We start from the raw sequence: 14,901 nt of genomic DNA on the forward strand, positions 1-14,901 counted from the left end.
CAAGGGAACGAGCGCACCAAAGCCAGCTCAAAGGAGTTCTCTAGCATGATCAGGCATCTAAGTGCAAAGCACGAGCTGCAGTGGAGTAGACACCTTCAAAACCAAGAAACGTCTCTGGCTCATCCTGCTTCCTCTTCTGCTGCAGTCTCGGCCGCTCCAGCCACATCTGTAGTGATACCGGCATCTGCCACCCCGCAAACAGACGATCTGTCAGCAACACCACAACCTGGGTCACCAACCATCTCCACAATGTCCCGTGGAAGCGTTCAGCTTTCCATCTCCCAAACACTTGAGAGGAAGAGGAAGTACCCCCCTACCCACCCGCGATCCCTGGCCCTGAATGCCAGCATTTCAAAATTCTTGGCCTTTGAAATGCTGCCATTCCGTCTGGTGGAGACGCACAGTTTTAAAAACCTTATGTCGGTGGCTGTCCCACAGTACGTCGTGCCCAGCCGCCACTACTTTTCCAGGCAAGCCATCCCTTCCCTGCACAACCAAGTGGGGGAAAAAATCAGGTGTGCACTGCGCAACACCATCTGTGCCAAGGTCCACCTAACTACCGATACGTGGACCAGTAAGCACGGTCAGGGGCGTTATATCTCCCTAACGGCACACTGGGTAAATGCAGTGGCGGATGGGCCTGAGGCAGATAGCAATTTGGCGCATGTCCTTCCACCACCGAGGATTGCAGGGCGCTTCAGTTTGCCTCCTGTTCCTAACTCCTCGTACTCCGCTTCCTCATCCTCTACCGCCTCCTCATCCAGACAGCGTAACACCTTCACCACCAACTTCAGCACGGCCAGGGGTAAACGACAGTAGGCAGTTTTAAAATTTGCCTGTTTTGGGGGAAAAACCACACACCGCGCAGGAGTTGTGGAGGAGCATGGAACAGCAGACAAATGAGTGGTTGCTGCCAGCGAGCCTCAAGCCCGGCCTGGTGGTGTGCGATAACGGGCAAAATCTCTTAGCAGCTCTGGGCCTAGCCGGTTTGACGCACATCCCTTGCCTGGCGCATGTGCTGAATTTGGTGGTGCAGAGGTTCCTTAAAAACTACCCCGATATGTCAGAGCTGCTGCAGAAAGTGCGGGCCGTCTGTGCGCACTTTCGGCGTTCTCACCCTGCTGCTGCTCGTCTGTCAGCGCTGCAGCGTAACTTCGGCCTTCCCGCTCACCGCCTCATATGTGACGTGCCCACAAGGTGGAACTCCACCTTGCACATGCTGGAAAGACTGTGCGAGCAGCAGCAGGCCATAGTGGAGTTTCAGCTGCAGCACGCACGCGTGAGTCGCTCTGCGGAACAGCACCACTTCACCACCAATAACTGGGCCTCCATGCGAGACCTGTGTGCCTTGTTGCGCTGTTTTGAGTACTCCACCAACATGGCCAGTGCCGATTATGCCGTTCTCAGCTTAACTATCCCACTTCTATGCCTCCTTGAAAAAACAATTCGGGCGATGATGGAAGAGGATGTGGCACAGGATGAGGAGGAGGAGGAGGATGAAGAGGAAACATTTCCAAGGCTTTCAGGGCAGTCATTCACAAGGGGCTCCGAGGGTGGGTTCCTGCACACACAAAAGCCAGGCAGACAGTTCTGGAGGATGAGGAGGATGAGGAGGAGGAGCTGGAGGAGGAGATGGAACCATGTTCACAGCAGGGTGGCACCCAGGCCAGCTCATGGCCATCACTGGTGCGTGGCTGGGGGGAAACAGAGGACACAGACGATACACCTCCCACAGAGGACAGCCTTTCGTTGCCTCTGGGCAGCCTGGCACACATGAGCAATTACATGCTGCAGTGTCTCCACAATGACCGCCGAGTTGCCCACATTCTAACTTGTGCTGATTACTGGGTGGCCACGCTGCTGGATCCCCGTTACAAGGACAACGTACCGTCCTTAATTCACTCACTGGATCGCGATCGCAAGATGCGCGAATACAAGCGCACGCTGGTAGACGCGATGCTGCTGGCATTCCCACCTGACAGCGGGGCCACAGTGGAAGCACAAGGCAGAGGAGGAGGAGGAGGAGGAAGAGGTCGCCAATGCAACCAGGGCACCGCAAGCACCTCAGAAGGCAGGGTTAGCATGGCCGAAATGTGGAAAAGCTTTGTCAGCACGCCACAACAAACAGCAGCACCAGCAGCTCATATGGAACGTCTTAGCAGGAGGCAGCATTTCACCAACATGGTGGAGCAGTATGTGTGCACACGCCTAGACGTACTGAATGACGGGTCTGCCCCCTTCAACTTCTGGGTCTCCAAGTTGGGCACATGGCCTGAGCTTGCCCTTTACGCCTTGGAGGTGCTGGCGTGCCCTGCAGCCAGTGTATTATCTGAACGGATATTTAGCACGGCTGGGGGCGTTATCACAGACAAGCGCAGCCGCCTGTCCAGAGACAATGTGGACAAGCTCACGTTCATTAAAATGAACCAGGCATGGATCCCATGGGACTTTTCCGTACCTTGTGCAGAATAGCGATGGATACTGAACTTACCCAGCCATTGTTCTATTTTTGCTCTTTCTCACTCTTTTGGGGTGTACCCTCATTTAAAATTTCTGAAAAAAAGCAGTGTTGGCTACCTCATCCTCCTCAGGGCCAGACTGACATAGGGGCTATTGGAGCTGCAGCTCCAGGCCCCTACCTTAATATAGGCCCCGGGTTGGCCATATTCACTGTTACCGCTCCTCTGTCACTTGTAAACACAGAAGTCTGGCTTCTATGCTCGCTTCCCCAGGCAGCTCCCTCAGAACCTCCCCACACAGCACGAAGGCCGGACAAGGAGGGACAGTTGCCGATGCATGGATGTGTTTATGGGCTTCAGAGACAGCATCCCATGTTGAATTAGGCATGCATGGCTGCACCCTTCCTCCTCTGGGTGCATGCCAAGGCACGGCCCTTAAGGCCCTTCAAAATCCTCAGCACCAAGCCCATGATGCTCTTAATCCGGCCCTGGTCCTCCTCCACCGCCGCTTCCACCTACACCGCCCATAGGTGTGCGCAGCCTATTGCATTAGGGTGTGCACCCCAAAGTTTAAATACACATGCATGTGTTTGCCTACATGTACATGGCCCCGATACATTACTCTCCCTGCTGGCTAAGAGAAATAGAGCAGAGCAGGTCCGAGGGAGATCTTTCCCATCTCCTCACTGGCAAACAGAGCGATAATGCTATGTGCCCTAGGTGATTAGGGTGTGCCCAGGTACACCCGGCACACCCTGTGCGTGCGCCTATGACACTGCCACATCCACCACCACCTCAACCTCCCTCCTACTCCATATGGGCCTCGTCCTTGAGAGATGAAGAACATTGTTTTATTTTTCTGGTTTTTTTTGTGTTTTTTAAGTTATTTCCCTATCCACATTTGTTTGCAGAGCACTTGCCATGCTCTTAACTACGTTTTGCTGCCATTTGCAGCACTCTAGCCCTTTCCATTGGTGTTTTAGAGCCATTTTAGTGCCTGAAAGTTCGGGTCCCCATTGACTTCAATGGGGTTCGGTGTCCGGGAAAAGTTCGGCAAAAGTCCCGGACACGGACCCGGACTTTTTTTTTAAGTTTGGCCGAACCCGCCGAACACGGACATCCAGGTGTCCGTTCAACTCTAGTCATATTGCATAAACATAATAAACAAAAAGCATTTATTTTCAAATGTTGTATTGGTACATGTCCCCCAATGCAGTGCCCAATACCTGTTGCTTGTTATTTGATAATCCCTTGCATATTAGTCTTGAAAACGGGGATAATTGATTTACAGATTCCCCGCTGACTTCGATAGTGTTCAGATTTGGCATCCAAATTTGTAATATGTCCGAATGTCCCCACAAGCTAAACACATATACAGATATATTTAGCCAATCCCTATTCATCATCAACACTGAAATTGAAATAAGTGTAATGTGTGTGAAAAGTCAACTTTATAAAGATCAACATTGAAAACTTCAAGACCATGTCCCAGCATAATGGAACAAAACATTGATAATGCAGTTGATTTTTTGCTGCCCTTTTTTATAATAACCTAGCCAAAAATGTGTATAAAGATGGAGTTACCCTTAAAATATAACATATGTGCAAAAAAACACAGCGCTAAAGACAGTGTATACCCTTAACTCAAGTGACAACAGAAATTGTGTCCATATGTATATGCAAAAAGTCTATACAACGTGTCTTAATTCACGTGAGTAAGTGAAAATTTTAAATCCAGTCCCAGTGGCAAAAAAAATTATATATATAAAATAAAAATGTATTTAAATTAGCAAGTGTTCAGTGAAAAAAATTCAGTGAATAAAAATGACTGGTGTTACAAACTATAAACATTCAAGTGGATTCTTGTGAATAGTGATTCCTGTAAGTAATAGAGGAAATCCCGCGCTATGGAGATAAAGGGGGTGAAGGGGATGCAGCCTCCCTAAAATATAGCAAGTGCTATATCTGAATAATGAGTGTATAAAGGGGTAGGGAATTGGAGCTGCCCAATAGGGATAGTATAATGGAGTCAATCTTTTATATATCTCAAAGTGAATAGATGGTACATAAATAGATTGTAAATGTCTAAAAGTATATATGTTACAAATCTACAAAATATTATCACAGTACAAATAAATAAATATAAAGTGACTAGTGATATAAAGTGCACTACAAGTGATGTGGTAATGTGCACAGGGTTTAGTACATAAAAAATCACATATATAAACACAATAACTTAATTAGATGGTATGGCAAAGTGACAATAGTGAATAAATAGATAAATAAACAATAAAATTATATTATATTAATTAATTCCACATAAATATTGTGCTGGTTGTATAGTGATCACCTCTTAAATATACCCACTAAAGTGCAAAGTGGCTGGCGGGTGTGGATGGGTGTGCAGTGTTCACCTAGTAGGTGTACCACTGAAAAGTGAAGGGTGATTGGTGTATATACAAAGTATTTTTGATAACAATTTATCAAATAGGCAGGAAAAATGTGCAAGTATAATATGTGCACATTAGAAGCACTCCTGGATTAAAAGACTGAAGCAACAATCAAGAAAGTCAATATAGTAGAGTGCTTGATCTTCTAATAGCAGTAGCAAGAATCTTCTTGCACTAAAAAAGGTGCTTCAAAGTGATTGGTGTAATAGATTGCACTCACCAGAGTGCCCAACCCCACACAGGGGTATTAGGGAGGGTATATTATAGCTGTATAACTCAGCATGGAGCTGTATGTTCCTAAGGGTCCTCTACTTCCTGGTTGCTCTGTGTAAGAGGGAGAGGTTATGGACCGTGCTGTATTACAGTATCCAGCTATCCTTGGGTAGTACTCCAGTGGTGCAGTGTATAAAATAAACAAGGGGGGACATATAGTGTAACTTTGTATGGTAAGTTTATTTCACACATAAAGAAAGGTGGCGGTATCTCGTGTAGTGTTCCGGAATGCAATGCATTCCACGGCAGATCCGGATCGCGAAGTGATGCAACTACGCTGATTCCTGTGTTTACTCTCCCCCAAAGTGAATCCACTTACCAGAAGGCGTGGACCCCTAGACCATACGGTATAGGGGTCTAAAAGGCTTGATTCTGGCAAGTATGGATGGGGCTCCCTTTGGATATCCTCTCCTCGATATAGGAAGATAAGCATAAAAGATCCCAGATAGTGTAGTATGTTTGACAAATTTATTAAAGAAATAAAACTTCCAGATGTACACTTACAATAAAACAAATGTTCATGGGCTCATCTATAATACATCAATTGTGCTCCCGGATATATGTGAAACGACTATACTGTGCTGGTCACTCCATTCCCGCAGTAACCAAGCAGCCTGCGTTCCAGCGCACTTCCGCTTTCCACTGTTTCAGGAAGTGACGTAGTACGTTGCTGTTTGAACCGGAATTATGTTGACGCGTTTCGCCCCTCCCAATATACATTAGATATATTTTATATTTGTCTTTAGGACTACGATAAACAATTGATGCACTTTATTTGTAATTTTGTTTTGCACTTTGAATATTAGAGATTAAGCTTGGTAAACAGTAAGTGAGAGGCTATGGTGTACTTGAAGCTAGCGTACACCCAGCAGGAAATGAGCCCTGGAGTCAGGTGATCGCCAGAGGAGGGAATATAAACGTGCTGTGAAGCAAGTCTACTATGTCTGTGAAAACGCCCACTGGGAGGGGCGAAACGCGTCAACGTAATTCCGGTTCACACAGCAAAGTACTATGTCACTTCCGGAAGCGGTGGAATGCGGAAGTGTGCTGGAACGCACACCGCTTGGTTACTGCGGGAATAGAGTGACTAGCACGATATAGTTGTTTCACATATCTCTGGGAGCACAATTGATGTATTATAGATGAGCCCATGAACATTTTTTTTATTGTAAGTGTACATCTGGAAGTTTTATTTCTTTAATAAATTTGTCAAACGTACTACACCATCTGGGATCTTTTATGCTTATCTTCCTATATCGAGGAGAGGATATCCTAAAGAGAGCCCCATCCATACTTGCCAGAATCAAGCCTTTTAGACCCCTACACCGTATGGTCTAGGGGACCATGCCTTCTGGTAAGTGGATTCACTTTGGGGGAGAGTGAACACAGGAATCACCGTTCACAAGAATCCACTTGGATGTTTATATTTTGTAACACCGGTCATGTTTATTCACTGAATTTTTTTCACTGAACACTTGCTTATTTAAATACATTTTTATTTTATATATATAATTTTTTTTGCCACTGGGACTGGATTTAAAATTTTCACTTACTCACGTGAATTAAGACACGTTGTATAGACTATTTGCATATACATATGGACACAATTTCTGACTTGAGTTAAGGGTATACACTGTCTTTAGTGCTGTGTTTTTTGCACATATGGTTTTCACTAAGTGATGAGCAGCAGCGACAGTAATAACGCATATTATTTAATTATTTAATTATATTCAATTTATCCACTAATTTGTTTCTTAGCGCAGGGAGAACTCTGGGTATAGAGTTATTTATCACCTTAAAATATAACAGCCAAACTTTTTTTCCAAATTTCCCTTAAACAAAAACTTACAAATCCACCTTCTAAATCCCAGCACCAGCAGTTGTTGAGAAATCTAACCAGGACTGCTCGCCCAAAGTCTCCTACAAGAATCATGAGATACGTCATCTGTGTATCTGAGACTGTCAGTTTCACAAACTCCTGTAAAAAAAATAAATAAATAAATAAATAAATAAGTTAGGCATTTGTTTTAATAAGAAAAACTCACTGGAAAGGACGCATTTATGTCATTTACAACTCAGCACAATGCAGAAAAAAAAGTTTTATTTTGGAGAAATAGATTCTCATTCTCTGGTCAGTCGTGGACCACCAACATAACATTGCCTGATTACCAACTATACTAAAAAAATTTAACATTTTTCCTAAATAAAAGTGGGTGTCTGCCATATTGTCAGTACCTCTGTACATTATGTGTACCATGCACTAGCACAGCTAGATCCCCATTGTTTTACTTCTACCTTCTTTACCGTTATACACATACCTCTACAATTAATTTTTGCTGACTTTCTACAGGTTGTCCTGTGCATGTTCAATGCATTGTAGAACATTGTTAGCATCATGTCAGGATGCTAATGTTTTGAAAATGGTCCTTGGAGCCCAAGTGCATATGTCTGATGCACACGTTCTGTGTGCATATTTGGATGCTTGACAAGTAGAAGGAGCTGTTATATGATGTCTACTATGTAAGTGCATTACTTTTTAATAAATTTATGTGCCTCGATGTACTTCACGATTGGTTGCCCCTCTGTCTTTTTTCTGAGCCTGCATGTGAAAGACACTTCTGTGGGGTCCTGTGAAGGCATTGTACATCTGTGAATTGTGAAGTTCTTTCTCCCTGCTAAGGAATGTGAGTAATGTGCCCAGGAACCATCATTTACGCCGAGCGCTGTTTGCTCTTATGCCTGTTTGACCACTCTGTGACAGGAGGGTCAAAAGTTCCAGTAAGAGGCTACGGGTGCCAGCACAGGGTGTAACTCATCTCTCTCACTATTCACTGGTGATTGGCTGATTGGATCGGGTCCTTTCTTTCTCCCTGCAGTTCTACTCCATTAGATTGTTCATGTACTGTATTGCTGTGATAGATTGTTTAATATATGTCTGGCTCAGCTCCTAATATACATCTATCACAAGAAGTTACCAGGCTGCTGTTTACTTAGCCACACTGGCCACCTGAAGATGCACGAAATAAAAGAAGGTGAATGAAATAATGGAAGTGAATAATACCAATCACTTTTTACTATATGGAAGAAAGGGACTGGATGGCAGCACTCCAAAAAATTAGTCCTTTATTGAAGAAAACAAAAATGAAGAAATACATGAAGGATGATCATACCACAGCGGAGATGATGACACTGGCAGCTAATGCGTTTCGCACCCAAGCTGGTGCTTCCATATGCTTCTGTTGAAACCAGGGCGTGCACCTGAATTTCCTCTTTGGGGCTGAACTTTGAACGGAGGCTTTTTATCCTGGAGCAACACAGTGTCTTAATCACTTTTTATACTTTATGCTTAGAAGCTCTCACGGAAGAGATGTGAAAGGATATTGAAACCAGTCAATAAAACTTTGCATTTCCAAACTTTTGGCCCTATAAAGTATCAGCATAGGTAGCAAAAAGAGCAGTTGCTAAAAGACCTAAGGCCCATGGATATCCAGTACTGATCCTGATTAGGCTTGAGGTTTGGGTTCAGGTCAAACATTAATTCAAGATATACCCTGTCCATTGTCAGACCCTTTGAACTAATGCACAGTTTCACTACAATAGCAATCAACTACCAATATTGTACTTCATGGCCTTTAAATTTAGATATAATGGCTTAGATGTGCCAATAAGTGTATATGTATAAGTAAAAATATGTGTATAGGATTTAGGAGGGCCAAAAAGGGGGTATAGGGCTTGTAGGCACTGGTCTCTTAAAGTACGTGTAAACACTTACTGAATGTCCTATGGGTAGGACAATGTTTTGGATCTTGGGGAATCTGGGGGTAGTGTGAGAGAAGGATTTTTACATCTTAATGCTGCTGATATGCCCTTCGGATTTTTTAAAGTCTTCCCCTGTCCAAATGCACTACAGTGATAACAGGCTGCATGTGTTTTTTTCTCACAGGACATATTTCCTAATTGTTGCTGACTATATTTTCTGTTAATAGGCCTTTTTTATAAAAGGTATCAACAGTGGAATGTTTAATGTGTCTTAGCACAAAAATGTATAGTTTCCTTTATGAAAGAATATGACAGGATAGTTTATAGACAGGAAATTGTGGAAGTCAGTGCAAAATCTGGTGCAGCTGTGCATGGTAGCCAAACAGCTTCTAACTTCAGCTTGTTTAACCACTTTACCACAGGAGAATTTTGCATCCTTACGTACAGGCCACTTTTTGCGATTCGGCACTGTGCGTCTTTAACTGACAATTGCGCGGTCATGCAACGCCGTACCCAAACGAAATTTACGTCCTTTTTTTCCCCCACAAACAGAGCTTTTATTTGATCACCTGTGCGATTTTCATTTTTTGCGATATTAATTAAAAAAAGCGACAATTTTGAAAAGATAACAATATTTTTCTGCTTTGACAGTTAAAAAATATCCAATATATTCAATTTTTGTCATATTTTTAGGCCAAAATGTATTTAGCTACATGTCTTTGACAAAAAAATTCTCAATGAGCGTATTTTTAACTGCTTTATGACCAGAAGGTTTTACCCCATTCCTGACCAGGCCATATTTTGCAATTCGGCACTGCGTTACTTTAATGGACAATTGCGTGGTCGTGCAACGCTGTACCCAAATTAAATTTATGTCCTTTGCACTGGGGGCCTTATCTTGCTTTTTAATTTTTGCATAGGAACAAGGTGGTGTTATGGCCTAGGACCTTCCTTCTTGCCTAAGAAAACTACCCGGTTTGAATTTCTGTAAATGCCTGTGCATTTGAGGACATAAACGACATTACAAAGAAAAAAAAAGTTAAATGAAAAAAAAAATGGAAATCTGTAAATGGTGTTAGTAAAATCATAAAAAGCTACCACCTCCTCATACAGAACCTCTGACTTTGGGCCTTCCTGAACCCTCTTTTAATTAAGAAGATGGCCTAAATTGAATGGCAACTATAGCACTGGGGATAATAAAAAAATTGGTGCTTTGGTGCGCATCACTTTACAGCACAGATATTGAGTGACAGGCTGCAAACGAAGGGCAGCTTTTCCTGTGTCAGCAACAAATCCACCCCCAAAATAAAAGACAATAGTCATAAAAAATAAACATACAAAAAAAAAAAGATCCCCTCCCCCAGAAGAAAAACCTTATTTTTTGAAGGAGAAGGGTTGTATAGGCTGTAGGATTTTGCTCTAAATTCTTTCTGCTGCTTTCCCTTACCTCTCACTCTGGGATAGTGGTAGTAGATCCCCTGATGGAGACACTTGGTAGAAGGTTCTGTGGTTCCAGTTCTCATTCTCACTGATCATAAGAATCTGATGTATCTCTCGGAGGCCAAAAGGTTCACACCCCTTCAGGCCAGATGGGCCTTATTCTTGTCTCGTTTTAACTATGTGGTCTCCTATTTTCCCCGGCTCCAAGAATGTTAAAGCTGATGTCTTGTCTCACAAGTATTCGGAGTTGTCCAGGGAGGACTCCGTGCCGACACCAGTCATACCTTCAGATCATATCCTGGCTGCCACCCACACCAACTTAACCTCTCCTTTTGGGGAACAGATCCTGGCTGCCCAATCTGTTTCTCCCACTGAGAGACCTGCTGGAAAATGTTTTGTACCTGAGGGGTTGGGCATCAGACTGTTGCGCACGTACCACAATTCCAACACTGCCGGTCATCCTGGTAAGAACCAGATGTCCTGGGCTATTTCCCGTCAGTTTTGGTGGCCATCTCTCTGCACTTATGTTGCTGCGTTCGTGGCTGCTTGTTCGGTCTGTGTCCAGAACAAATCTCCGCGGCACCTTCCCTTGGGCCTACTGCATCCCATTCCCAATGGAGAGCGTCCCTGGTCTCACCTGGCCATGGATTTTATTGTGGAACTTCCCGCATCTCGAGGTTACATGGTTATCCTCATGGTTGTCGACCGGTTTTCCAAAATGTGCCACTGTGTTTCTTTTAGGCGGCTTCCTACCGCTCAGGAGCTGGCCTCGGTGTTTGCCAGGGAGGTTTTCCGCTTACACGGGTTGCCTAAGGAGATTGTCTTGGAATGTGGGAATCAGTTTGTCTCTAGGTTCTGGCATGCCTTTTGCTCCCAGTTGGGTATTCGACTCTGATTCTCCTCAGCCTACCATCCCCAGTCCAATTGTGCTGCTGCATGTTCCAACCAAGCTCTAGAGCAATTTCTCTGCTGCTATATTTCTAACCATCAGGACAATTGGGTTGATCTGCTACCCTGGGCAGAGTTTGCCAGGAACTCTGCCGTCAACCCCGTTCTCTAGAATGTCTCCATTCATGGCCAATTTTGGGTTTCAACCGGCTGTGATGCCATAGTCGTTCTCGCCACAGGATATTCTGGCTGTGGAGGATCACCTTAATGCCCTCAATTCCTCTTGGGTACAGATTCAAGAGTCTTTACGGGTCTCTGCACAGCGTCAGAAGCTCCAGGCAGACCAGAAATGTTTATCTGCTCCTTCATACCAGGTCGGGGAGAGGGTGTGGTTGTCAGCCTCAAGGTGCCCACTCCAAAACTGGCACCTTGTTTTGTTGGCCCTTTTCACATTCTCTGTAAGGTGAACACAGTGGCCTATGCCCTTGATCTTCCTCCTGGCATGCGTATCTCCAATGTCTTTCACGTGTCACTTTTGAATCCACTGAAAGAAAAAACCCAATTGGACTAACCATTTGGGTCAAAAATGGACTTTCATGGCACAAAGGATAGACTTCGATGTCAAAAATTATATCAAATATTACATTTATTGAATTCCATTAAAAACATACCAAATAAAAAAACACACAACACATAAGGAAAAAACTCAAACCAAAAGGGGTTGTGATTAATCCTACGTGTAAAAACATGTAAATTGTTACACATAAGTTCCACATATACATAAATAGCGTCAATATGAGAGAATACGTCTATGTGAAAGGTCGACGTGTTTCGCAGATTGCTTCATCAGGACTGTTTACAAACAGAAAAATTCTTCAAACAAATAAGAAAACAAGAAAAATGAATACAAGACATTATATGTATGTGTAACAGGCAATATAGCACTAGTGCATAACAATCAATAAGCAATAGCAAATGAGCGTTCTTTCACAAAGCCAGTTCTAAACTGGGGAGTCCCCACACGGTTTCCGGTATGCTTCTACCAAGGGATAAGCTGCGAAAGGGAGCAGACTGTGGTTCCATGGCTCCCTCTGGAGACCATTTCCTGCATTACACAAGTGGAAAAGAAGGCACGCTCTCCTTGGCGCTGGTGCTAGTCAACGTGGTTTTGGTGTCAGGCGCAATTCTCCTGTACTGCTCCATCTGCAAAAGACAAGCCTTAAAGTGGAGTTCCACCCTAAATTTATACTTACCTCCATCTTCTCGCTCCGGGTCACCTGAAAATCAAATGGATAATCGCAATTTTTTTTTTTTACTTACCTCGTATAGAAGAAAATATACTTACCTTACTTCCTTCTTCCTCCCCTCGGCGGCCACGGCGATTCGTCACTTCCTGGCTTTGCAATGATTCCTGGGAGCTGAACATCATCGCTCCCAGGAATCAATGCGCCTGCACCGGCCCAGCCATCACTTCCGGTGCGCGTGCGTCATTCCCTTCTAAACAGCTTCTGGGCATGCCCAGAAGCTGTGGAGGGAAGACGCGCGCGCTCCGAAAGTGACGGCGGGGCCGGTGCAGTGCATCGTGGGACCGAAGAAGATGGAAGAGGATGCAGAAGAGGATCGCGCTGGCTTCAAGCTGCCCACACCTGAGATGGCAGCGCTGGACAATACTTTTTCAAGGTAAGTATTTCTCCTAAAAGGTAAGTGCAACCCGGGACAGATCTGAGGCTAGCCATTGTGGAATGTACTAGCCCTGACTGTCCCGGGGGTATTTTTATTAAAAAATGTATTCCCAGGGTGGAACTCCACTTTAAGGAATCTGCGATACAAAAAACCAAGGAGACAAATAATGGAGCCATTCCTTCAGGGACAGTTTCCATCACTTCCTGTGACAACTGTACAAGATATGGAGGGAATGGTTGTCACCAGGACAGGAAGCCACAGACAGCAGTAAAAAATAATGTCAGAATTTATAATTAAAGCTGGCCATAGATGGATTCACATTTGTCCAATTCAGCATTGAAGGATGGATTTTCAATCAGTGTGGGGCCATCTCTGCTGGACAGAAGTTGATTGTTTGATCGACTAATGTCAAGGGAACAAGCTGGGAAATATTTACAAAATTCGATGTCCTGATTAGGAGGATTCCTTCATCCACCTCACTTGTGTTTTGTTTTCTTCTTCTCATTCAGCCCATTTCAGGCTTTTAGGCAAATCTGAGGACCACAACTTTGGTTGGTGTTTTACCAAAAAAACTTTATTACCTATGCCCACATTTTAAAAATGACACTAATATGACTCTGATACAAACAAGCATCCATCTTCTGTCTGATCAATGTTTATAAACAACGTTACTTTGTATCTCTCTATCTCCCATCTGATCAATGTTTATAAACAATGTTACTTTGTATCTCTCTATCTCCCGTCTGATCAATGTTTATAAACAATGTTACTTTGTATCTCTCTATCTCCCGTCTGATTAATGTTTATAAACAATGTTACATTGTATCTCTCTATCTCCCGTCTGATCAATGTTTATAAACAATGTTACTTTGTATCTCTCTATCTCCCGTCTGATCAATGTTTATAAACAATGTTACAGAGCCTTGCAAAAGTATTCGGCCCCCTTGAACTTTGCGACCTTTTGCCACATTTCAGGCTTCAAACATAAAGATATAAAACTGTCATTTTTTGTGAAGAATCAACAATAAGTGGGACACAATCATGAAGTGGAATGAAATTTATTGGATATTTCAAATTTTTTTAACAAATAAAAAACTGAAAAATTGGGCGTGCAAAATTATTCAGCCCCCTTAAGTTAATACTTTGTAGCGCCACCTTTTGCTGTGATTACAGCTGAAAGTTGCTTGGGGTATGTCTCTATCAGTTTTGCACATCGAGAGACTGAAATTTTTGCCCATTCCTCCTTGCAAAACAGCTCGAGCTCAGTGAGTTTGGATGGAGAGCATTTGTGAACAGCAGTTTTCAGTTCTTTCCACAGATTCTCGATTGGATTCAGGTCTGGACTTTGACTTGGCCATTCTAACACCTGAATATGTTTATTTGTGAACCATTCCATTGTAGATTTTGCTTTATGTTTTGGATCATTGTCTTGTTGGAAGACAAATCTCCGTCGCAGTCTCAGGTCTTTTGAAGACTCCATCAGGTTTTCTTCCAGAATATTCCTGTATTTGGCTCCATCCATCTTCCCATCAATTTAAACCATCTTCCCTGTCCCTGCTGAAGAAAAGCAGGCCCAAACCATGATGCTGCCACCACCATGTTTGGCAGTGGGGATGGTGTGTTCAGGGTGATGAGCTGTGTTGCTTTTACGCTAAACATAACGTTTTGCATTGTTGCCAAAAGTTCGATTTTGGTTTCATCTAACCAGAGCACCTTCTTCCACGAATGTTTGGTGTGTCTCCAAGGTGGCTTGTGGCAAACTTTAAACAACACTTTTTATGGATATCTTTAAGAAATGGCTTTCTTCTTGCCACTCTTCCATAAAGGCCAGATTTGTGCAGTATACGACTGATTGTTGTCCTATGGGCAGAGTCTCCCACCTCAGCTGTAGATCTCTGCAGTCCATCCAGAGTGATCATGGGCCTCTTGGCTGCATCTCTGATCAGTCT

General features: G+C 43.7%; 1 protein-coding gene across 1 annotated transcript in view; it reads right to left on the reverse strand.

The window, feature by feature from the left end:
- The window catches only part of LOC309544384 (transmembrane channel-like protein 2-B), a gene marked incomplete at both ends in the record, with an annotated part of 202,500 nt that overhangs the window by 38,820 nt on the left and 148,779 nt on the right, over positions 1 to 14,901 (reverse strand). Inside the window, one exon of the mRNA XM_082243297.1 lies at positions 7,032 to 7,160. Coding sequence (XP_082099423.1) covers positions 7,032 to 7,160 — 129 coding nt within the window. The remainder of the gene's footprint in view (positions 1 to 7,031; positions 7,161 to 14,901) is intronic.

The sequence above is a fragment of the Pelophylax lessonae genome (genome assembly GCF_965119305.1).
Source record: "Pelophylax lessonae genome assembly, chromosome: 1".
Taxonomy (NCBI): Eukaryota; Metazoa; Chordata; class Amphibia; order Anura; family Ranidae; genus Pelophylax; species Pelophylax lessonae.